Source organism: Pogona vitticeps, chromosome 8 (assembly GCF_051106095.1).
Source record: "Pogona vitticeps strain Pit_001003342236 chromosome 8, PviZW2.1, whole genome shotgun sequence".
NCBI lineage: Eukaryota > Metazoa > Chordata > Lepidosauria > Squamata > Agamidae > Pogona > Pogona vitticeps.
In genome coordinates this window covers 14,172,534-14,198,887 of record NC_135790.1, presented here as the reverse complement: position 1 = coordinate 14,198,887, position 26,354 = coordinate 14,172,534, and the positions used below count along the sequence as shown (strand labels likewise).

The following is a 26,354-nucleotide window of genomic DNA, read 5'->3' as shown; positions in this document are numbered from 1 at the left end:
GAAGCTGAGAGAACATTACCTATCTCTAAATTTTACCAGCTCCTTAAAACCCAACTATTAAATACCAAAAGCAATTACAGCACCTTATGAAATGCTTCGGGAAATATAGGTGATCAAATCCTGGCTAATACACCACGAGAACCTCAACCAGCCACCTGCTACCAATCTCCTACCTGCTACCAAAAAATACACAAACTGGGCAACCATGGCAGGCCCACTGTATCAAGCATCAATACCATCACTGTTGGGCTCTCTGGATACTTGGACTCCACCCTCAAACCATATGCCACCAATGAACCTAGAGAAGTAGGAGATGCTAAAGACTTTCTAAGGAAATTGCAGTCCATTCACTATCTCCCTGACATAATGGATGTAGAAGTTATCTACACTAAAATCCAACACACTGCAAAAACCTCAACCATCCACCTTCTACCTGCTACCTAAAATACACACTCAGCATTAACACCATCATAGTTAGGGTATCTGGATGGGCGGAGCAACAAGCAGTGAGAACAGGGGAAATTCCAGGGCTCTGGATTCCCCTGGGTTTACTCCGAGTCAGAGGACCCCCCCCAGAGAAGGGGGGGCAAGTTCCCACAGGAGAGTGGGACTTGTTAGCAAGTGGGGGCTTTGGCACCGCCGAATCTCAGATGGCAGTCTGTTTTTTGGAAGAGTTCCCTTCCTACACGCAATCTGTCTTGTGAAGTCGCCATGATGGTGAGTTAGCTGCTCGGAGAGGGGAGGTATGAGATTTATTATCTGACTGCAGAACAGAGATTAACAATCTGCTGCTAAACTACAGCAAGTAAAAGATCAAATCTGCTATTTGAAAGCTGATGAGAAGGAAGATCTCAATTTATTTATTTATTTATTTATTTATTTATTTATTTATTTATTTATTTATTTATTTATTTATTTATTTATTTATTTATTTATTTATTTATTTATTTATACCCTGCCTATCTAGTCATTTCGACCACTCTAGGCGGCATAACTTTATTGATGCCTGTAACATTGGAGTTTTCTTTACTACGCCACAGCTCGGAAAACGAAACCAACTCTGCGCTTTTTCTCTCTTAACTCTTCCTCCCAGAGAAACTGGCTTCTCATAAATCTATAGTCAGGACTTAAGAACTCTAAATAACTCTACATAATTTAACCTAAGTGACTGTGTATGTGGCTATAAAGTGGTCTGTAAATCAAATAACATCCATGGGGTGCCCCCCTCGTAAGACTTTAAGTGCGGACTAGCTAATAAATTATGTGGGAAATCTGAGTAATTAACCTGCTGACTGCTACGGCCATGGAAGGAGGGGGAGAATCATCATCGCAAATCACAATGGATTATATCAAGGGACTTCTTCAAGAATGTCAATTTAACATAATTAATCATTTTGAGGCGCAACTTGAGGGGATCAGAATAGACTTGAAAATGACTTTTTCCGCTCTGCACAAAAAGATCAAAAGCAAAGACAAACAACTTAACCGAATCTTTAATGAGCAGCCTTTAATGTCGGAGAGGGAGACTGCCTCAAAGCAGCACAGACAAATCATCGAACAGTCACCATGCTGTAATGTTGTGTGAAAAGAAGAGACTGAGGGCTTACAGTCCTTATTGCTTGTGATGACAAGTAATCATTTATAATCATGATGGGCATTCTATTCTTGTTTGGTTCTATATAATCTTTGGCTCATTTCATGTAAACTGCCCCAAGTCGTGATCTTACTTATTCACTTATTTATTACATTGATATCCTGCCCATCTTATAGCAAGCCACTACTGTACTTTGGGCTGTTAACAACAGATAAATACATGTACCCACCCACAAACACAGAACACCCAAATCACAAAGACAACAAGGGAAAACAAACAAAAAACCCAGAGAAAACAGCAAACTATATTCAAATATGGGACAGTGAGAAAGTCACACAGGGAGGATGTTCCTGAAGGCTTCCTTAAAGAGTTTGGATTTCACATATTTCTTGGAGACCAAGAGGGAGGGAGTCTGGCATATATCTACAGGCAATGTGTTCCATAATGAGGCGATCACCACCAAAAAGGCCCAGTTCCTACTGGTTGTTTTATGGGCCTCACCATAAAACAACCAGTCTGGGACCAAACATAAAGTCTGGGAAGGCCGGGCAGTCCAGGGAGACAATCTTAAGAAAAGATGTTCCGATAGGTAGCAATGTCCCAAGCTGTTTCAGGGTTTTATAAGTTAATACTAGAACTTTGAATCTGGAACAGAAACAAACATGAAGCCAATGCAGGTGTACCAGAATCAGGGAGGCATGATCATATCTCCAAGCGTCTGACACAATCTAGCCATTGCATTTTGCACCTACTATAGCTCCTGTATCACCTTCAAAGGCAGCCCCAAGTAGGGAGCATTGCAGTCATCGGTCCTAGAGATTACCCATGCAGGGATCAACGAGATCAAGGGTTACAACGGTGAAGTCAGCTGAAGATGAAAAAAGGCAGAACTTGCCATGGTGAATATTTGCTTCTCCATGGAGAGTGTTGGGTCTAGAAACATCCCTAAGTCGCAGACCTCATCCTTTGGGGGGACTGTGACCCCACGCAGAGCAGACAACATACTTCCCCTCCCAGTAACATGATTTCCATCTTGACCGGATTCAGTTTCAATCTGTCAGTCCTCTTCTAGTCTATAATCAAGGTCAAGCACCACTTCAGGGTCTGGATAGCTGCCACGGCTGGCGATGAAAATGAGAGAGTGAGTTGTGTGTCATCAGCACACTGTTCAACATCAGTGAACTCCAAATCTCCAGGTGACTTTCTCCAACAGCTTCATATAGGAGTTAAAGGGCATTGGGGAGATGATCGACCTCTGTGAGACTCCACAGTGAAGAATCCACAAGGTTGAAGCAGCATCTCCAACCTGCATCCTCTGGACATGGCCACCGAGAAAGGATCAGAGCCAATCTAACACTGAACCTCCAATCCCTAGGCTCAACAGCCTGTCTGGGAGGATGATTTGGTCAAAGGTATAAAAGACTACTTAGAAATCCAGGAGGACCAACAAAGTCACACTTCTTAACAAGTCAACTAGCAGAGTGACCAGAACTAGCTTGGCATGATGGCAAGGTGTGAACCCCAACTGAAATGGATCTAGACTATCAGTATCTTCCAAGAACATCTGCAGCATAGCCACTACAATCCCTTCTATCAGTTTCCTCAGGGACAGAATGTTAGCAACAGGATTGTAATTGTTAACATAACCTACCATTAAGATACATTTTTTGAGACTGGACCAAACTACAGTGGTGCCTCGGCTTATGAACTTAATTGGTTCCAGAAGATGGTTGTTAACTCGAAAAGGTGGTTAGTTGAAGCACCATTTTCTATTGGAATGCACTGAAATGCAATTAATCAATTCCGGCTGAAGAAAAAAATAACAACAACCACAAAATCATTGCAAGACCCATTGGAAACCCAATTAATCCCTTCTGGCCGAAGGGGGGGCAATCAAGCATGCAAGACCCATCGGAAATGCAAAGAGAGCAAACTGAGCAGGTCAGAAATGCAAAGAGAACAAAGCAAAAAGCATGGGAAGCATGCAAGACCCATCGGAAATAGGGAAAAAACCCAAAAAAGCAACCAACCCCCCCAAGACTCATTGGAAATGGGGGGAACAAAAAACAAACAAACCCCCCAAGACCCATCACAGCACAGAAACATAACTTCCCCAGCCCAAAACCACGCTGCAAAAACACCCAGAACAGTTTTTAAAAAGCAGAAAACAGCACCTTACCTTACCAGGCAGCCTCCTCTGATCACACACTCTCTAACTGCTGGGGCGAAAGAGCTACAAAGAAGCAACCTCTTCGCTACCAACAGTTAGCAATTTGAATTTCCCACCTTTCCCCCCCTGCCTTTTTCTGTTCATAACTCGAAGCTCTGGTCGTAAGTAGAAGCAAAATTTTGCGGCCGGAGTTGGTTGTAAATTGAAATGGTCATAAGTAGGGAAGTTCGTAAGTTGAGGCACCACTGTATTATTTCTTTCATACAATGAACAATAAATACATAACAATAGTTACTCATTTCACTGTTACCTCTCTGGCAGATTTCAGAGGGGCATAGGTCCAACAGAAAGGATGTGGCTTTGTAGTGCGCAAGCACCTTATTCATATCATCAGGAGTTACAGATTGAAATTGATCCAGTAAAAGACTGCATCACTAACAGAGTTGAGGTTCCTACAGATAGCTTCAAACTTTGATAGAAAATGTGCTGTGAATCCATTAACGGTGGTAATGTACAATTGAGGACCATTTAACTGTCCAATGTTCATGAGGTTGCAGACCACTTGGAAGAGTGCCTTTTTTGGTGCGATGCTTCACTAATTAGCATAGTACAGTACATTATCTTGGCTGAAGAACGGCATTACAGAATTTCGTGGACAGTCTTCTCAGTGCAGCTAGGTTTCTATCCAATGGAGCTTTCCTCTAGTTGCTCTCTAGCTTTTTCCTTAAATTTTCATGGCTCGTAAGTCACCTATAAACCAAGGTGTTTAAGAAGCCTGGAACAGAGAGAGCGTTTAGGAGCTATCGTGTCAACTACTCATGCGATCAAGGAATACAACTTGGCAACCTGGGCTTCGACAGAAGAGCCAACTAGGTCAGTAAGAAACACACACACATCCAAAAGCATGTTGGAACCAAAGCTTGACTGCCTAACTGGGATTCAGTCTATAATGAAAAAGTCTTTTTAATAACAACTCAGAATGAACTGCAGAATTAACACCCCCAACAGATGGGATTTCCCAATCGTGTTTGACTGCATAAAGCCCTTTAAATATTTTTCTTCTTATTCTATTGGAAGACGTCAGAAAATACGTGCAGCATTTCCTAGAGACATGTGGTAGTAAATTGAAAGTATACTCTTGTCCTGGAACATACAGTCAGCTCACACATTCCTTTCTCTCATTCTCCCATCAGACACTGTTAGTCTTAGCAAACACAGCCACTGGTAAGACATTATTAGATCTATAGTTCAAGAACATCTGAAAGTCTGCAGCCGACCTTCCCAGCTTTACAGGAAAGGTCCCTTAGGACATATCCCTACTTATAGGCATGGAAATGAATTTTCTCGCATTAGAAAGTCTCAACAAGAACAGCATTTCCACACTTTCTGAAATTCATTGTAACATGTCCTGCCTCAGGAACTTGTACTTTTGTGAGACTCACAAGCTGTTTCTGAGAAACAGAATACACAGGAAACAATATACAGTGGTGCCTCAACTTACGAACGCCCCACCTACGAACATTTCAACTTACGAACAACTCCAGTCGAAAAATTTTGCTTTGACTTGCTACCAGAGCTTCAACTTACAAACAGAAAAAAACCACGGGGAAAGCGGGAAATATGATCTTTCAGTTAATCATTGGCCAGCAAAGAGCCTGCTTGTCTGCTACCTTGCTTGCTCCAGCAGTTAGAGAGTGTGGATATGGAGATGGAGAGCAGACCGCCTGGTACTGTACTGTGTTTGTTTGTGTTTTTTTGGCGGGGGGGCTTTTTTTTTTTTAATGGATTTTTGGATTTGGGCTAGATAGGGGTTATGTTTCTGTGCTCTGATGGGTCTTGCAGGTCTGTGCTGGCTGGTGTGCTCTAAAATGGATTTTAGTCTTTTGGTTTTAAAATCAGAAAATTTTGCTTGGTTTGGTTTAAAATGTGTTGGTGTAAAATGTATGGGTTTAAGATGTGTTTTAGACTCCAAACTCTCTCCCCTCACAATTGTCTTCTCTCTCTCTGTCTTCTCTCTTTTTGTGCTTAAAAGCACAAACCTTTGTCTGAGGGATCTGTGTGCCCCAGATGACCTTCTTTCTTTCCTCTTTTCCCCACTGTTTCCTCCCTCCCTCCTTTCCTATTCTTTTTTTTTAACCTAAGTCATCTTAGGTTAAAAAAAATTCTCCCCCTAGTGGTAGAGGACGGATTAACCGGTGCCTCTACATACAAACAAAAAACAGCCAGAACGGATTAATCGGTTTTCAATGCATTTCAATGGGAAATGCTGATTCAGTTTAAGAACATTTCGACTTGCGAACATCTTCTGGGATGGATTAAGTTTGTAAGTCGAGGCACCATTAAGTTTGTAAGTCGAGGCACAACTTGACAACAGGTAATAATTTATATCTTTAACTACCCACCATGACAGTGTAAAGGTCCCTATCTGATTTCTGATGAATGTTAATTACTAAACAAATGCAAATTCTTTTTTTTAAGTAGTGCAAGAAAAGCATTTGAGTTTGTGTATGCATACAAGCTAACAGTGTTGCCAGTGCTAATCATTCATGGCTTTAAAGGCAAAAAATCGGACGTCACTTCCGCTCAGGAGGGATGAACAGCTAAGAACGGAACCTCCACAACACCGATGTGGTAAACAACTTTTTCTGTGGGAAAGATAAGGAATGTGTACATCTAGTTAAGCTCTCTAAAGACTGTGTTGATTTCGAGTCGAACACTGCTTTCGTTTTTGAGTCTGATAAGCTGTTAAGAGTTTTTTAGATTCCTGCTTCTAATGAAAGCTCTTAACAAGAATATTCACTCCTAATTATTCTTCTCTATGCCAAAGAGGAAGGATAAGGCTATTAAAACTCCTTAGTTGGACAAGAGATGAAGCTTTAGATAAAACTTCTGACAAACTGTCAGATCGCAGCTTGGAACCCTTGAGGAGGACAGTTTTACCAGCCCAAGCCATAGATAAACAGGAAACAATGGATAAATTGACGCGGATTGTGAAGGACATGTCCTGTAAAATGAGCCAGGAATTTGAGCAAGCAGAGAGACAAGCCAAGTCTATTGAAATGAGTATTAATAAGCTTCAAGATCAGGTTTCAGGAATGATACAGGATTTGAAAACTGTCAATCAGAAAGTTAAGGAGCTGGGAGACAGGGCAGCAGCAAATGAAAGCAGGATAAGCAAGATAGGTGAGAAAATCAGAGAAACAAACAAAAAGCTGATCTATCTGGAAGATAATTCCAGAAGGTCCAACATTAAAATAATGAATTTTCAATTGCAGCATGGACAAGACCTCAGAAAAGAGATTATAACCTGGGTTAACTCTATAATGGGTACACAATGCTTGGATGAACAGGACATAGAGCTCATTTTGTTGGTAATCCCAAAAGTCCAAGAACAAGACCAGTGGTGGTGAAGTTTTTCAATTACAGTGGTGCCTCGCTTGATGAGGATAATCCGTTCCAGCGAAATTGCTGTAGAGCGAAATCCTCGTCAAGTGAAATAAAAAAGCCCATTGAAATGTATTGAAAACCGGTTCAATGCGTTCCAATGGGCGAAATACCTCAGCATCCAGCGAAGATCCTCCATAGGGTGGCCATTTTCCGATGCCTGTGCAGCGAAAAATCCATCCTGAACACAGCAGGGAGCCATTTTGAACAGCTGGTGGCCATTTTGAAAACCTGACAATCAGCTGTTTTGATCGTCGTAATGCGAAGAATCAGTTCCTGAAGCAGGGAACCAATCATTGTACATCAGATTTTGCCCATTAAAACATTGTTTTGTATTTGCAAAAACATCGTCGTGAAGCGGATTCATCATCAAGCGGGGTAATCGTTAAGCGAGGCACCACTGTATACAAAGAAAGAACAATTTATGAGAGAAATCAAACAAAAACCAGGTGGTTTACAGGGGCACTAAGCTGCAGATTTTCCAAGATTAAAGCAATGACTCTTCGAATTGGAGAAAATCCATGAAGCCTGTTACAGCAGTTCTGGTCAAAAATAATCTCAAATACCAATGGGGTCATTCTGTTTTTTTGAAAATTTGGAAAGACCAGGTTCTGTTTAAAATCCTCTCTTGTGATGAAGGTAAAGACCTGTTGAAGGTGTGGAAACTCTGGCAGGAGGAAGAGGGAGGTAAGGAGTTAACCCTGACTTCAAGCAAAACAACAACAACAAGCAAACAGAAGGTTGAAGAAGAAAGGACTAGATTTCTGAAGGGCAAGAAGACAGACCAATTGTTGTTCCCCCCCTTCCAAATCTTTTTTCTCTTTATTTTTACTTTTCTTCTCTTTTCTTCATTCATTCATGTCGATTTTCTTCTCTTTTTTTCTAGTATTTAGTAATAACTATACTAAATATATTAATAATAGCAACTGCAATAATAAAATGAAATATTAATAATTCTGGAATTTTTTAAACTTATAATTACAGGGGATAGAGGGGTGGAGAAGGGGGCTTCAGTGTTATCAAGTATCAAGAAGAAATGCAAAAATTTAATTAAAAAGCAGAGGTGAGGTTCTGGTTGTGGTTCTGCCGGACGGTGGCAGGGTTCCCCTCCCCCACCTTGTGCCCTCGCTAGTAGTTATGGTGGGGGAATATGGTGGGGTGGGGAAGTAGATATATGTTGCTAAGGGTAAAGTATTATAAAATTTAGAAAGCAAGTTTTTTTTAGAAAGAGATAGAAGGTTATTGGCAGAAATTCTGGCAAAGAGAAACGAATTAGAAAACCTAGAGATAGAGAAAGAGGGATTTCATGTACTTAAAGAGGAATTTTTTTGAATTTAGTAATAAAAATTCAAAATTATTAACTAGAATGTGTAAAAACAGAAGATTAAAAACACGATTGGTGTAGTTAAAGATAGATCAGGTAAGAGTTCTAATATAATGAAATGTAAATTGAAGATTTTTCATGAATTTTATCAGAAATTATATAAAGGAGACAATGTACTGAAAGAAAATATAGAAAATTATATAAATGAGAATTTAAAAACTAAATTATTGGAATCTAATAAAAGAATACTATAAGAAGATATTATAGAAGAAGAAATTGTGGAAGTTATTAATAATCTGAGGAATGCTAAAACACCAGGCCCTGATGGATTGGGTCCAGAATATTATAAACATCTTAGTTTCTTATTGATACCTAAGCTAAAAATGTTTTATAGTAAGATATTGGAAGGAGAGACAATGCCACCTTCTTGGAAATACTCATTAATGATTCTTATCCCAAAACCCAATAGAACTGAGATTATAGGCCTATATCTCTAATAAATCAAGAGGCTAAGATTTTTATTGCTATATTTGCAAATAGATTACCGTATTTTTCGCTCCATAAGACACACCTTTCCATAAGACGCACCAATTTTTAAGAGAAGAAAACAGGAAAATATAATCTGTTTTCTTCGCTCCATAAGACGCACAGACTTTCCACCCCCCTGTTTTGTGGGGAAAAAGTGTGTCTTATGGTGTGAAAAATACGGTAAATAGATTTATAGCAAATTATATTAAATTATATTAAGGAAGATCAATGTGGCTTTGCAAAGGGTAGACAAATGGATAATTTAACTAGGTGAGTTTTCAATATTATATATGAGGTAGAAAAGGAAAAAGCAAAGGCAACTGTTTTATCATTAAACATATTTAAGGCCTTTGATTATGTGGAATGGCCAACATTAAAGCTGCTTATAAAGGGTTGGGGATTTGGTAGAAGATTTATAGGAGTTATAGATCAATTATATTCAGACAATACTTCAGAAGTAATAGTTAATGATGGTATAACAGAGCGGAATTTTCTAGGCCGAGGTACAAGACAAGGCTGTCCACTTTCACCAATATTGTTTTGTATGGTTATAGAAATGTTAGCTAATGCAATAAGAAATGATAAATTAATTAAATGATTAGGTAAAATGATACAATTAAGATTAATTTATTTGCTGATGATTCATTATTGACCATTAAAAACCCATTAGAAAGTATGGATAAAATTAAAAATCATTTAGAAAAATTTGGGGAAAAGACAGGACTATTAACTGGCAAAAACACAAATAATGATGTTTAATTATAATAAATATGAACAAGAAATGATTGTAAATAAATGTGGTTTTAAAATGCATAATGATATTAAGTATTTAGGTATAAATATAGTTAAAGTGACCCAAAATTAAAGGAACAAAATTTTAATAAATTAAAAAGTGATATTAAAGATAAATTGCAGGAGTATTCTAAATTGAAATTATCATAGTTTGGGAGAATCACTATGATTAAAATGAAAATATAACAAAAATTACTTTTTTACTTTTTTATTTTAAATATTGGTATAAATCTCAAAAAATGGAGGTTCAGGTATTCCTAATATAAAAAAAATTATATAGCGAAACAGTTAAGATTTATTGGAGTTATTATATATAACAAAGGAAGGTCAATTTGGTGGGATATGGAATCCTCAGAAATAAATGGGAATATTGAAAAATACTTGTTTATTGTAGTAAAAAGAAATATAATAAATCAGGTGAATAACCCTTTTTAAGAAACATGTTAAAACAGAAATAAAATCAAGTTATGTCCCTTAACTTCACCACTGAAATTGGTGACTGAAATAGAAAATTTTCCAGCAAACTTGAAGGGTTTAGCTAATTTATTTAAGGACAAAAAAGTTGCCAGGCTGAAGGATTGGATGACTAAAATGAGACTGAAGGATCAGATCATAGTTAAACTTCAAACTAATAAACTATCATGGTATAATTATATCCAATTAGATAGTTGGACAAATGAATGGTTGAAAACTAATGGCAAATGTAGAGAATGTACGAACAATTCCTATCATCACATGAAGACATGCAGAAAGATGCTTTGAGGAAGGGAGTAGTGAGTAGAATTTACAATTTGGGAATCATGTTCCCAAATTGATTTCAAACCTTCTATTTCTGTCTCTTTTTCTTCTTTTCCAAAATTATGTTATACGAGTATAACCTAATTTTGGAACAAGAGGAATAAAATAGAAATAGAAGGTTTGAAAGCAATTTGGGAACATGATTTAAAGACAGAAATTAAAACAGAGGATTGGACGAAAAATTAGAAGACAAGAGTTTTAAGATTAATGTCCGTAAGAATAAGGGATTTTTTTAAAAAAAATAGTTTAATGTGGTACATGACTCCAGTGAAATTGAATATAATAAATTCAGATTATTCTAAGGCCTGTTGGAAATGTGATGAAGAAACTAGCATGTATTATATGTGGTAGGAGTGTAAATGGACTCGGAAATTTTGGAAACTAATTTTTAAGGAAATATGTGATATATTTGGAAAAGATATTGAATTCAATTCTAAAATTGCTTGGTTGTCAATTTTTGATAAGCTAGAACTTGATTACTGCTAAAAGGAATTCATTTCCAATTTTATGACAAGCACTAGAATATTAATAGCCAGATTCTGGAAAGATAAAAATTATATTAAATTAGAAGATTGGTATAATGAAGTATGGGACATTGCATTAAATGATAAATTGACTACTGAACTGAAGATGAAAAGAAGGGAAATAAGTTCAAATATTTTTATGCTATTTGGGGTAGATTTATTGAATTTGTATTAGTGAAAGGAAAGGGGACAGCATCTAAACAACAATCAATACAATTCTGGAAAAGAGGTTTGTATTAAAAGTATTGCTCCATAGGGTCCCTGGGTATGGGGGTGCACTGTGGTTTAGATTGTAATAGTGAGTGATTGTATTTTGTATTTGTATTTGTTTTGGAAATTTAAAAATAAAATTTAAAAAAATAAAGGCAAGAAATCAGACAGCCCTGAAATTGGAACAGAACTGGCCTAATATGAACATAAGAGTTGCATTAGATCAAAACCAAAGTCCAACTAGTGTAATATGCCATTCCCAAATGGCCAAGCAATTGCCTCTTAGGGATCCCACAAGATGAACACGTGGGGTACATGTTTCTTTTCAGTAGCCCTGTATGATGTGTTCCTCGTGGAGCAGTGGTTAAACTGCTGTACTGCAGCCAATATGGTGCTCACAACCCGGGGTTCAATCCCAGGTAGCTGGCTCAAGGTTGACTCAGCCTTCTATCCTTCCAAGGTTGGTAAAATGAGTACCCAGCTTGCTGGGGGGGGGGGGGAATGTGTAGCCTGCATAATTAACTTGTAAACCACCCAGAGAGTGCTTGATGTGCTATGGGGCAGTATATAAGCAGCACGCTTTGCTTTGCTTTCCTGGAAAATCCAGATTCCAAAATCACACAGTACTGTATTAATTATGCAGGAATGCAATACTCTGCTTGATTTACAAATGTGATCCATCCTCAACAACACTTATTTTCTTAGTTAAAGTAAAAAATTGCAACCATGAAGATAGGCTTGAAAATGAGTGAGCAATTTCTTCAGAAGAAGAGGGATGGTCTAGGGAAGAGTTCTATTGATTGTGGTGGGTTAGTTCAGTGTGCTCTTTTTACCATGTTCCATTACCAGCAAAATCACATTTCTTATCCAGCATAAGCAATTACATAAATATTTGATTTATCTCTGTACTTTTAACACACTATCGCACTTAGAATGCTTGATACAAAAAGTAGATTCATTTATTTTTGAACTTTGTTTACCAGTTTGATATCTGTAAACCTTCAGTGATGAAACATGGGACTACCAGGGCTAGATAGCAATGCCATATGTTGTTATAGTAAGGAAATTAGCAAGACTGCCCACTCCTTGCTTTGGAAGCATTTAGTCTACATCCATACATTCGACATGCAGGACTTATAACATGGTATAAAATACCTACCAACCAGAAGCTGTTTTATTATTGACTCTGTTTTTCTTTTATTTTGAACGTTTGTAAAGCTGCTGTATTTGTAATGCCAGTATTTGAATTGTATTGCTAATACTTTATTTCAGATACCATAACACATTCTTTGTGACATAAGCTATATGGAAAACTGATCTGAAAATTGGGATATAGATAAATCAATAAAATATATACTTAAGAGTTTTCATAACGTTGGAATGATGGGATGGAGTAGTATACACAATACAGTCTGACCACCACATCTGGCCATGGGTTTTGGGATATTCTTGTTTCTTTTGTGCATGCACACACACATCACCACCTCTATAATGGCCAGCCTGATAAAAGAGTCCTACTGGGCTCAAAACTTAGTGATAAGTTTTCAGTGATAAAGATACCATCCACTCTTGTTTTCTAATCATAACATTCTAGAATCTGATGTGCTAAGACTGACTGCAACCAAGAAAGGCTTGTGTGAGCCACACAATCAAGAACACAAACATGATAGAGCTGTAGGAATACATTCTGGGCAATTGCCTTAGGATGCAAGATAATGAGATTACCAGCTCTCAAAAGTGAACAAACATTTCCTCATTCTTCCCATCACTGAAGCAGTGCTCTAATCCATAGTGCTCCCAAGGAAACAAGATACAAGATTCATGAACCCATCCAAACCCATATTAAAAAAAAAGACAGATACGTACCAATGTTGGAATGCTTCAAGAGACGGCAAATTCGAGCTTCTCGCTCCAACTTCTGATGATCTAGAGATAAAATAAAGAACAAGCACTGTTTACCATCATACAAAAACGAATTAATTTTGAGTATGTTTTCTTCTTCATTTCATTTTTCCCAGAATATCAAAGCATGAGTTACCATTTCTTTGGTATTACAACCAGTTTATCAACTACAGTACACAGAACTGACAGTAGTAAAATTGTAGAGTGGATTACTTCAGACCTAATGTGAAAAGTCCTATTTTTTAATGTTCCCTACTTAAACAAACAACAATAACACTTTCAGCCTAACCAACTTCATATTGAGTAAATTTTCTACTTGTAGAGATTTTGCTTTAAAAAACAAACAAATATCAAGGGACATTCAAAAAAAATTTAATTGTTCTTCTACCCACCTCAAATGGCCATTTGAAACAATATGGCTCCTTGTGGCACAGTGGTCAAAGTGCTGTGCTCCAGCCAAAACTGTGCTCACAACCTGGGGTTCAATCCCAGATAGCCGGCTCAAGGTTGACTCAGCCTTCTATCCTTCTGAGGTCGGTAAAATGAGTACCCAGCTCGCTGGGAGGGCAATGTGTAGCTTGCATAATTAACTTGTAAACCTCGCAGAGAGTGCTTGAAGCACTATGGGGCGGTATATAAGCAGCACGCTTTTCTTTGCTTTTACCACTTCATTTTGTTACCATAATCTTAGGTTGGTAGGTAGGCAGGCAGGCAGGCAGGTCAATAATTACACTCATTTATATCCTGCTTTTTCACTACAAAGTAACACAATCTCTGCAAGGTAAAGTTTGGTTAAAAAGCTCAAAACTAAACATGTTTCTTCAGATACCAACTCAATTAATTTTGGTGAAACTATTAATAATTAGGTAATAATTACTTAAGAGTTATAAGCTGTTACCACTGGAACATACAGCAGTAGTTCCAGAATCAGTTAGAAATATATTATACGAAGCACATGGAAGGTTTTAGAACCCAGACAACATTACTTGATCCAAATACATATGAATCACACTATTAAAAGAATTCTTTTGGAAAGTAAACTATGTCTTTAGAAGGATATCATAAGTAACACAAAACTAGTGGTCTGGTGCCATCAGGGCTTGCAGAAAACAGGAACTATGAGCATGACTGCATGGCCAAACACCACAGGATTTACTCAGTTTATAAGATGGGTGAATACGAAGGTCTACATGTTTACATGATGTAAATGGCTGAATTGAATGGGTCCAATATTTTTTTTCTGCCAAACTGGCTTTTTTTCTCTGCCTGTCAAGGGCTGCAGCTTTTTCATAGAATGAAAGAAAAGTGAAGTTGGGAGGGGCCTACAAGGCCATCCAGTCCAACCCCCTGCTCAGTGCAGGAATAGTCAAAACACACCTGCCAGGTGATTATCCGAGTTTTTCTTGAATGCCTCCAGAGTTGGAGCACTCACCAACTCCCGAGGTAACAGGTTCATGCTGGGAGGTTTCGACTGGGCTTTCCCCCCTGCAGACATTGTTGTAAAGACAGGGGCATGTCTGTAGCACGAGCATCCACCTTTCCTATGCCAAGCCACTTGGAATCCCCAGAGGGAAAACTTAAGCTGAGAGCCAGAGAAGTTCTACCTGGCTTGTGTGCAAAAAATGCCTGGTACTGTTGCACTGGCACACATACCCTCTCTCTCCGTCCTCCTGAACCATATCAGGTGACACTTGCAACTCTTCCTTTCCCCTGCCCCCCCCCAGCAATCTGATATCAAGCCAACACATCCATTAACCCCTCCTGTGACTGGTTCCTGGTTGTACATATAAGAATCATGTCACATCTGGAAGATTTCTGAGAAAGTTCAGCTTGTTTATTTATTTATTTATTTGATTTATACCCCGCCTATCTGGCCCACCGGACTACTCTAGGCGGCTTCCAATATAAAATCAGATAATAAAAACATAGACAAATACATAATAAACAGCAACAGCAGTAAAATAAAGGAAAAGTAAGAGAGAAATCAAGAATTGGCTGGAGGGAAGGCCTGGATAAATAACCATGTTTTTAGTTGGGTTTTAAAGGTGCCCAGCGTGGGGGCCGTGCAAATCGCCGGAGGGAGATTGTTCCAGAGGCAAGGAGCCACCGCCGAGAAGGCCCGGTTTCGTGTTTTCTCTTTCCGGGCCTCTCTCGGCATCAGGCTCCTCAGCCTCACCTCCTGACTCGTGCAGGTGATCCGGGTAGACCTTGGTGGGAGGAGGCGTTCCGCCAAATATCGAGGTCCTAAACCGTTTAGGGCCTTATAAGTAAGCATTAAAACTTTGAAGTTGACATGGAAACAGATGGGCAGCCAATGCAATGCGGCCAGCGTTGGAGAGATGTGTTGGTATTTCCTCACTCCTGTAAGGAGCCTGGCCACCGCATTCTGCACCACCTGAAGTTTCTGTGTCAGCCTTAAAGGCAGCCCCACGTAGAGCGTGTTACAGTGATCTAATCTTGAGATTACGAGCGCATGCACCAAGGTAGTGAGTGCCCCCTCACAGTTATTTTCCAAACTGTAATCCCTTGGATAAACTGCGTAATTAATGATAGATTTTGTGAATCTTTGTAAGTTCAGACTATTGTATATACATTCATGCTAACATTTTATAGGTATCTTTGGTTGAAAGTAGTTTTCTTAGATGGGGACGTTAACCCTACCCCCATGCTCTCTCCTCTCCCTGACTGTGCTCTGACAGGCCACATAACTAACCACATTTCTTCCGTGGGGTAAAGCCTGCTGCTGTCCTTATAGCAGAAATAAGCATGTTATCTTTCCACACAGAAAATGTGACTTCTCCTGTACTTCAAACTGATGAAAAATTGTTAAGGTTTATAATTGCCATCTCTGTAAACTAATGTTTAGACTGGAAACCTATAGCCCAGGCTTGGGCTGTTTTTTTTTTAACCTTTATGCAGCTTCTAGTTGTTCTATGTGCCCTAAAGTTGAAGCGAAATACACATGTGTGTTTGCTTGTCTCACATTTTCTTCTATCCTATGACACTTCTGCTTTGTTGTTTCTAATCAGCTATTTTTGTTCAAGTTTAAAGAGTTATTGTCATGTCTGTTCAAGAGACTGAGACCCTTGTAAAGGTCTGATTTGGCTTATTCTAATGCTGTGCCAAACCAAAGTCTAGCGTTACATGAGCAAATCTGAGACTTTCATGCTCCTTCTTTTCCTTACCCCTTTCGTTTCCTTATTCACAGCAAGATGGAATATTCAGATTGATTAAGCTATCCTGTCAGATCAGATGTTCATAATCTGTCCAAAGGCAGTTAAATGAAGATCCACTACAGGCTTATAGGTCAATATATGTCTGCCTGCCTTCAGGATTGGAGGATTTCATTTGTAGGAATGCTGTGCAATATGGATTTCCCCCACATATTTTCCACACTGCTGAAGTAAATAAGTTATTTAGGACTGATTATTGTGAGTCTGAAAGAATGTTGGTGAAGGGCACATTTCTAAGAAGTGAAGAAGACTGCTGTGAGTCCACAAATCTGAAATAATCATAAAATGTAAATACTATAGCATGTCATCATTCATGTCCAGAGGCGGCCAACAAGGATGATCAGGAAACTGAAAACCAAGTCCTATGAGGAAAGACTGAAAGAACTGGGCATGTTTAGCCTTGAGAAAAGAAGACCAAGGAGAGATAGAATAGCACTTTTCAAATACTTGAAATGTTGTCATGCAGAGGAGGGGCAGGATCTGTTAGCAATCATCCCAAAGTGCAGGACACATAATCATAGGCTCCAGTTACAGGAAGTCAGATTTCAACTGAATATCAGGAAAAATTTCCTGACTGTTAGAACAGTGTAACAATGAAACCAGTTACCTCAGAAGCTAGTGAGCTCTCCAACACTGAAGGCAGTCAAGAGAAAGTTAGGCAGCCATCTTTAACTTAGATTCCTGCATTGAACAAGGGGTTGGACTTGATGGCCTTATAGGCCCCTTCCAACTCCATGATTCAGTGTTCACTCCTTTTATCATGGTTGCTGAAAACTCCTGAACAATATCTCTACAACAACCATGGAACAGCTTTCTCCTGCAAGTCAGGGAAGGCTGTTTTTTTTTTTTTTTTGTTTTTTTTTTGTCTTCTAAACTCCAGTCTCCAACCTTATTCATATTTCTGGGAAAATCTCCATAATTATGACTGCAATACTTGAATTGATTTGTACATTTGCATAATTTATTCCAAGCAGAGTGTTAGAGTTTCTTTTTTAATGGAAGGTACAGACAGTGCTGCTAATACTGTTTATGAACCACCCTCCATGATGAGTCAGAACTTGGGTGAAATCTATCAGGCCTTGAAGAAAAGGGAACGGCCCACTGAGGGCCTGGCAACCTAGCCCTGCTCAGAGGGCTGAGGAACTGATCACGACAGATTTGTGCCTTCAGCTTTTTATTCCATAGACCCACATACCCATACAAATCTAACCTCCTACTCAGGTTTTCAACAAAAGACAACAATCATATGCAGTGCCTGCCTTCCACGACAGGTGGGTGGTGCTATGTGTTGTTAACTGAATCACATAATAGGAAGGAACAAAAAGGTCCTGGCACAACATGGTGTCCGTAACCACCAGCTCATGTAAATCAGCCTTACAAATTCAGACAGGAATTTTTAAAAACCTCTCTTGTTTCCATTTTGTTGTGCTTATGTGAATCCCCAATCTTTTCCAAACCTATTTCATTTTGAGTTGCAATATTTCTTTTTCTCCTCACACTGAAATTTGTACAGTTTTTTCATGTCCTAAATGTGAGCATTTAATGAGACATTTTCCTTCATAGACTGAAGTGTTGTGCCTATATCTCCAGCTGTACACATTTCAACTATCTCTGTATTTAAATAAGCACACCACAAACACCCTGTATATCCTGCAAAGGTGTGAATTCCTGAGAGAAAGTTTATTTCTTCCTACAAGTCCCAGAATATGTGAAAATCCTTCATTCACTTAAATTCCCGAATTCACCAAATATGATTTCCTTCCCTGAATACAAATCATCGCTCATCTTTTGTATTGCGTTCTAAGACAGTGGAAGAGCACATCGATACTGTACTTTGAGAGAGAAAACCTTGCGAACTCCTGTTTTAAATGCTTCAGTTAGCAAGTCATAGGAGAAAACTTTGTGTGAGATTTTGTAAAGCTGCAACCATAGTCATGGCTGAAGTAGGTGGGCCACGGTTGGCCTAATACTGTACAATGTTTTCTGTTTTCTTTTAACTATTGGTAGAAAGAGGTGGGCAACTTTGTGCTCCTACAGTTGTTTTCTAATCTACCATTCTGGTCAGGCCTAGCCAGAATAGCCATGTTTTTGTGATTGCAATTGTGATTGCAAAACTATGTTTTAAATGGGGTTTTTTCGCTTTGCGAAGATCGGTTCCCTGCTTCGGGAACCAATTCTTCGCATTACGATTAAAACAGCTGATAGTCGGATTTTCAAAATGGCCGTCGGGTGTTCAAAATGGCTCCCCGCTGTACTTAGAGACGGATTCCTCGCTATACAGGCACCGAAAATGGCCACTGTATGGAGGATCTTCACTGTACGGTGAGTTTTTAGCCCACTGGAACGCATTAACTGGGTTTTAATGTGTTTCAATGGGTTTTTTATTTTCGCTTTACAACGTTTTCACTCTACAGTGATTTCACTGGAACGAATTAACGTCGTTAAGCGAGGCACCACTGTATTTTCACCAATGATCAATAGTCCCTGTTTTCCACACTCATAGTTAGCCAACTGTATGTTTATTAGTGTATTACTATTCAACCTTAACTGCTCACATCTTTTTCCCTACATTATAATTCTGATGAAAATGGTCTTCTTTGAAAATGAAGGATGAACTCTTACCCTCTCTTTCTGTCTCTGAACGCATCATCTCACAGAGTAATCTCCCAAATGAAAGTGAAATTCATTGTCCAGATAAGTAGTTAAAATAGATTTACCTCCTCCATCATGAATCTTTTTAATAGTTTTGAACCACTCCACTAGAATGGGCACAGTTGCATGTGCCTATAATTGCTCCCCACTTCAGCCTCCATTAAAAGCTCTGGACAGCACAACACGGAGAGAAAGGTTATATTGGCAAGCAACAATAATATCTGCTGTTTAGCAAAAGGTTGCATTACAGCAACTAAATTAGGCTACCAGAAGAAACTGCAGTGATTTTAGAAAGGGTTTGAATTTCTCCTACTATGCCAGTAAGCTGCATTACAGATTAGCTTCTGCCCCGCCCACCCTTCACATCCACCTCATGCGAACTTATCTGAGTGGAATCAAGACATACCAATTAAAAACTCTTTTTTCTGTGGGTTTTTCTGTGAAGAAAAGAATCATAGAACTGTAAATCTGGAAGGGACCTGCTCCCCAAGGATTAAACTCTTCCAAACCAATTACAGTGGTGCCTCGCATAGCGACGATAATCGGTGCAGCAAAAATCGCTGCAAAGCGATTTCGTCGCTATGCGATTTTTAAAAGCCCATAGGAATGCATTGAAACCCCTTCAATGCGTTCCTATGGGCTTCAGATTCACCTTTAAACAAAAATCCTCCATACGGCAGCCGTTTCACTGCCCGGTAAGCGAGGAATCCATCCTAGAAAACAGCGGGCGGCCATTTTTTACCTGGCAGCCATTTTGGAACCGCCGATGAGCTGTTAAAAAAAATCATCGCTTTGCGATGATCTGTAAATGAAATAGGGTACCGATCATCGCAAAGCGATTTTTCCCTATTTAAAACATTGCAATGCGATCGCAAAAGCGATCGCAAAATCTTCGTCGCTATGCGATTTCATTGTTAAACGGGGCACCCGTTAAGCGAGGCACCGCTGTATGTTTCTTTGCCTTTTCTCTGAGTTGGATACAGAAAAACATATTCTAGACAATTTATGCTTCGGCTCAAATTAAGCCCAATGAAGCCTAGCGCAAAGAGAGGAGCAAGATCAGTTTGTTTAAAAGAAGGGAGTTGAAATGTTTTCAAACAAGATGTTGTAAAAAATGTTAAGGGGGAAAACAGGACTAGTTTTATTGTGGGAAGGAGTTCTTTAGTTGCATGAAGGATATTCTCAAGGGAAGTGGGGGCAGTGTTTAATATCCAAACAGGGAAATACGTAAGGGATTCAGGCATGGGAGAAAGACATGCCACCTGCCTTGGCAGTTCTTTCCAAAGAAGCAGAAGGGCGTGTGTGTGTGTCAGGCTGCAGTTCATTAACAGAAAGTGAAAAATGATCTTTGTGTGCCAGAAGATTGGTTTGTACATTCTAGTTGGCTTGCAGAAAATATTTGCTTCCAACTCAGACACAATGTGTAGACTCTAGCACAAATGCATTAAGCTTGTACTGGAATTAAAACAAATCTTATGCTGTTTACCATGAATGACTGCAAGGGACAGACCATCCCAAACTGCTTCTGCTCCCATATTTGCCCTCTTATCTTTCAGCCACAATATAAGGTCCTATGTAGCACAGAATCCCACTATCTTAATTACAGACTTTACTAACCCTTCACAGTAGTTTTTCTCTTTCTTCTGGAGTTACTCCCATTTGGCTGTTTAAAGTAAAGACAACAGCTAATATTAGGAATGAGCAGAAAGTTGTTGTGGAGCTACTGGAAGATTTCTTGGTAATCAGGCCTGGGCAAACTGCTAATACTGTAAAAAGTTCAAGCAATGCAAGCTATTGAGTTCAATCAGAACTCTTCAGCTGCCAAAGACAGCATGAAACTTGGAGGAACGGGAATGAGGGAATAAATAGTCCAAAATTTGGGTCAGATAGTATGCCAACGCCAATCTAAAACTTTTTTTATGGGCATACCACTGTGACAACCCCAGACCTACTGGGATCTGCCACAGTTTCACTAAGCTGCCACCAACCATTCCCTATAAGAAGTCACACAGACCAGGGATGGATTTTTAACAAATAAAGGAATAAGTTTTATTTAAACAACACACAGGGAAAATAAAATGATCAGGTGAATAAGATACAGTAACGTGGCTTAGTCTCAATCATACATACACACAGTTTGGTTCACACAGAACACTTAACTTGAAGCACAGACCCTGAACCTATCAGTTCTGGCTACCCATACAGACACCTGAACCTATCAGGTTGGTACTGACTGACACACAGTAGTACCCTGTCTGACACACAGACTCCCACTCAAGCTTCTTCTCTCAGCTCTCCTCCAGCTTCTCCTTCAGCTTCTAAACTTCTCCACACACACTCCACATATATATACAGTACAGACCCTCCTCCTGATGTCCCGCCTTCCACTCCCCATAGGATGGAACTTTCCCTCCAAACCCATGACAGACAGGTAACATCAGTGCTGTATGTAACACCTCCCCTCTTTATAAGTTGTTTTGTAGGGGGAAAGCTAAGGTGCTTTTCACCAAAAAAACAACCTGGACCCAAAACAAACAAAAACAGTCATATAATAACATACAATACCATACTTACTTATACTTACACTCTATTAGGCATTTAAACATTTACCATTAACAATACATCAAGTTACCTTTATTCATACAAACCAACATGTTTAATAAACAGACACATTTGACTTTTTGTCATCAAAATATATACATAGTCCATGTTTCTTTCGCCGTCTTCATTCTTCAGGTCTTCTTGACAAGGCGTCAGCAACACAGTTCACTGACCCTCTGACCACCTTCACTTCAAAGTCATAGTCTTGCAGGTTTAAAGCCCACCTCATAAGTTTACTATTGTGGGTTTTCATTGTCTTTAACCATTGCAGTGGTGAATGGTCACTGCACAGAATAAAATGTCTTCCCCAGATGTAAGGCTTGGCCTTCTGGATCGCGTAGACTATGGCCAGGCACTCCTTCTCCACGGTTGCCAAATGTCTCTCACCTTTCTGGAGTTTCCTACTCAGGTAGGACACTGGATGCTGGTCACCATTCTCATCCTCCTGGCAAAGAACTGCTCCTACCCCGCTGTTAGACGCATCGGTGTAGATGATGAACTCCCGGTCGAAGTCTGGAGCACGCAGCACTGGATAGTTGATGAGCGCCTCCTTCAACCTCCGGAACGCCTCCTCACAGTCGCTGGTCCACGGGATGCGGTCATCAGCCTTCTTCCTCGTCAGAACTGTCAGCGGAGCCGCAATCTCGCTAAACCTCGGGATGAACTTTCTGTAGTAGCCCACCAACCCAAGAAATGATTTGACTTTTTTCTTGGTGTTGGGTCTGGGCCAATCACGAACTGCTTCTATCTTAGCCTCTAGGGGTTTTATCACTCCTCCCCCTACTATGTGACCCAAGTATTTTATTTCTGGGCTACCCAGCTGCAGTTTGTTCTCTTTGCAGAGCCTAGGCCAAAGCACTTCCTCCCCTGGGTTAAAGTGCCTCTCCCTGCCTTCCTGGTCATCCCAACCTTTCTTTCTGAAATTTTGAGCTTGCAGGGTCTCTGCTGCTAGCTCTAGGTTTCTCTTTAGGTCATTCCTCAAAGAGTCTATGTATGTCACAACGTCTTGTGGGTCATCCTGGGTGATCTGCTCCCAATTTTGTTTGATCAAATCAAGGGGCCCTTTCACCCTTCTCCCAAATAAAAGTTCAAACGGACTGAACCCGGTACTGGCTTGTGGCACTGATCGATAAGCAAACAAAAGGGATTGCAGCTTCTGGTCCCAATTGTTTGGATTCTCTGCCAAGTAAGCCCTAATCATGCGCATTAGAGTCTCATTGAACTTCTCAGTTAACCCATTACTTTCAGGGTGATAGGCAGTGGTTCCCTTGTGCTTAATTCCACAGATTTGCCATAACCATTTCATGAGCTTCGATGTGAACGATGCGCCCAAATCTGTGATTATTTCTGAGGCAAATCCCATCCTGGACATATACCCCACCAAGGCATCTGCCACTGTGTTAGTTTCAATGTTAGTCAAGGGAATGGCTTCAGGGTACCTCGTGGCATGGTCCACAATGGTGAGAATGAACCTGTTCCCCCTCTTTGTGGCCTTGGGCAAAGGTCCCACAATATCCGCTCCTATACATTTGAACGGGGTGTCAATCACAGGCAAAGGGCACAACTTTGCTTTGGTCCTGTCGCGGTTATTCCCCTGCCTCTGACACACATCACATTGTTTACAGAACTCTTTGATCTGCTTCCCTATTTCAGGCCAGTAAAAATTCTGTGTGATTCTCTGCTGTGTTTTGTTCACCCCTAAGTGCGCAGCAAACATGTCAGAGTGCCCCCTTTGTAAGATCATGGGGCGATACTTTTCAGGTGCCACTAGCTGACTTCGGATCCCATCTCCCCCTTTTGAGATATTCCTCAGGGTCTCTCTATACAAAATCCCCTTTTTCTCTAGAAATCTCACTGGGGTTTCAGGTGTTGGCTGGGCGTCTGTCACCTGTTCAAAACATCTTTGGAGAGTGGCGTCTGCTTTTTGCTCTTGGCCAAATCTGCTGTCTGTGGTCAAGGTTTCCACCACAGCTTCTGAACTCCCCTCTGCTTCCGTCTCTGGCTCATCAGTACCCCCCTGAACTGTCCCCGTGGTGGCTTGTGAACGTGTAATCACTAGCACCCGTTTCACATGTTCAGCCAGGTCATTTCCCACGAGCACGGCTGCTGGCAGAGTCGATGAAATCGCTAGCCGCCAAACTCCCCTCCAGCCTTGAAAGTTCACAGGTACCTCCGCTACTGGCAGTGAGATCACCTGCCCCTCAATCCCTGCCACCTTCATGCTCTCATTTGGGATTATATATTCCCTAGGAATAATATCTGGATGGCACAGGGTCACCTGGGAACAAGTGTCCCTCAGCCCCCGATACTGATGGTCAAGTATTCCTACGTCCACCCCTGCGGTTTCAAACAACTGAGAATCTGTTCTCACAAGTAAGCAGCGCTTGACCTCCACAAGAGGACCATTTTCCTCAGCCTGATCAGCAGATGTAACTGTTCCAGATTGAGTAGCCATGGCAACAGGCTCCCTCAGTGACAAGGAGCTTTGCTCTTTCTGGACACAGAACACAGCTTTTGGCTTGGTTCCACTCGAATCCTGAGGCACAATTCCTTTTAGCTGCTTTAATTTCTCACACTCTGAGATTAGATGGCCCTTTCCCTGACAGAAATAACATTTTCTGCTATATTTTGAGTCTTTCTCATCTTGTTTTGGTTTTCCCTCCAAAATCTGGTTTCTGGACTGGCTCTGCCCAGAAGTTTTATCAACAAAATGGCCGCCCATTTTTGGCAGGCTCTGAACTAACCCTTTGGAGTACTTAGGGTCCCATGTTTCCCTCATGTTTTCTTCAGAATAATTCAGGTTTTGACGTTGTGCCTTAAACTGTGTGCCTTCTTTTGTTTTCTTTTCTAGCTCCTTTTGCTTAGCCTCAAACTCAGCCCTGATCTGTAAAATTTCTTCCTCAGCCCTAGCTTTTATCTCTTTTACTTTTTCTTCAGTCTTATCTCTGATTTCTTTTAATTTAATGTCTTTTTGCTGATTATATTTTTCAAGATCTTGCTCACTTTGTCTGGCCTGAGCCTCATACTTTTCTTTCTTTGACATTTCTTCCCCTGATAAATTGTTAATTCTCTTATTTAGGAATGTTAATTCTAATTGTGCCATTCTAATTCTGTGTTTCAGTTCCATCTCTTCTATCCTCATGGCCATTCCCCTTTTCTTGGCATCTGCCTCTGCCTGACTGATTTCAGCTCTTTCTTTTCCTCTTATTTTAAGCTGTTCAATTTGTTCCTCCTTCTCTAGTTCTTTCATTCTGAATTCATGTTCTAGTGATGACTTAAATTTTCTTATATCTCCCTGTGGTTCTCTCACTAATCTTTCCTCCATTTCCCTCACCCTCAGTTCATGCTGTTGGGCTAGGAGTATTTTTCTGAGTTCTGGGTTCTGTTCTCCCGTGCTGTCATCCTGCACTGAGCCAAATTCATCCTCAGAACCTTGGTCTACCTGGGGGTCTTTTACTTCACCCATTTCTGCCATTTGGCTTCGAGTCAAGGGCATAATCCCCCCCCCCAGAACAGGCTGCTTTCAAAAGTCAAGCCTCAAAATAAAGCGACCACTTTTTTTTTCTTTTGCCTCAGAACCAGCTTTCTATAGATTGCTGCTGTTCTTCAGCACTAACTTGCAACAGTTGCGAGCCAGAGTCTACCCCCCTCTGCTAGGCCTCTCAGCAGGCAGGCTAGATCACTGCTACTACACAGTTTTGCCTCAGCTTTTTTCCCGCCAAAACAGGTTGCCTCAGAGCTCCCTAATCTAGTCCCCAATCTGAGGTTACACGTTCTTCTACTAGCGCACCTCCCCGTGAGGTACACCTAGAAGATTACCTACGCGCCCTCAGATTGTCCCTGACTAGACCCCCCTTGCTCTGGGCACACTTGCCAAGGCTTTGCTGGACCACTGGACAACTGGACCAGTCGTATCCCACACGCTGGACACCAATCAATGTGACAACCCCAGACCTACTGGGATCTGCCACAGTTTCACTAAGCTGCCACCAACCATTCCCTATAAGAAGTCACACAGACCAGGGATGGATTTTTAACAAATAAAGGAGTAAGTTTTATTTAAACAACACACAGGGAAAATAAAATGATCAGGTGAATAAGATACAGTAACGTGGCTTAGTCTCAATCATACATACACACAGTTTGGTTCACACAGAACACTTAACTTGAAGCACAGACCCTGAACCTATCAGTTCTGGCTACTCATACAGACACCTGAACCTATCAGGTTGGTACTGACTGACACACAGTAGTACCCTGTCTGACACACAGACTCCCACTCAAGCTTCTTCTCTCAGCTCTCCTCCAGCTTCTCCTTCAGCTTCTAAACTTCTCCACACACACTCCACATATATATACAGTACAGACCCTCCTCCTGATGTCCCGCCTTCCACTCCCCATAGGATGGAACTTTCCCTCCAAACCCATGACAGACAGGTAACATCAGTGCTGTATGTAACAACCACAAAGCTACTTTTTTTTCTTTTTACTGTTAGGAATACAATAACGAAGCCGAGAATGAATTCGACTGCCAGAGGAAGAAGTTTTTCCACAGGACTGCAACTCAGTGAGGATCTCATGC

General features: G+C 40.3%; 1 protein-coding gene across 50 annotated transcripts in view; it reads right to left on the bottom strand.

The window, feature by feature from the left end:
* Positions 1-26,354, bottom strand: part of CAMK2B (calcium/calmodulin dependent protein kinase II beta) — a 289,277-nt gene that overhangs the window by 133,026 nt on the left and 129,897 nt on the right. For all 50 annotated transcript variants that reach the window (XM_072979233.2, XM_078379756.1, XM_020803578.3 and 47 more), the window contains exon 3: positions 13,251-13,310. In XM_072979233.2, coding sequence (XP_072835334.2) covers positions 13,251-13,310 — 60 coding nt within the window. The remainder of the gene's footprint in view (positions 1-13,250; positions 13,311-26,354) is intronic.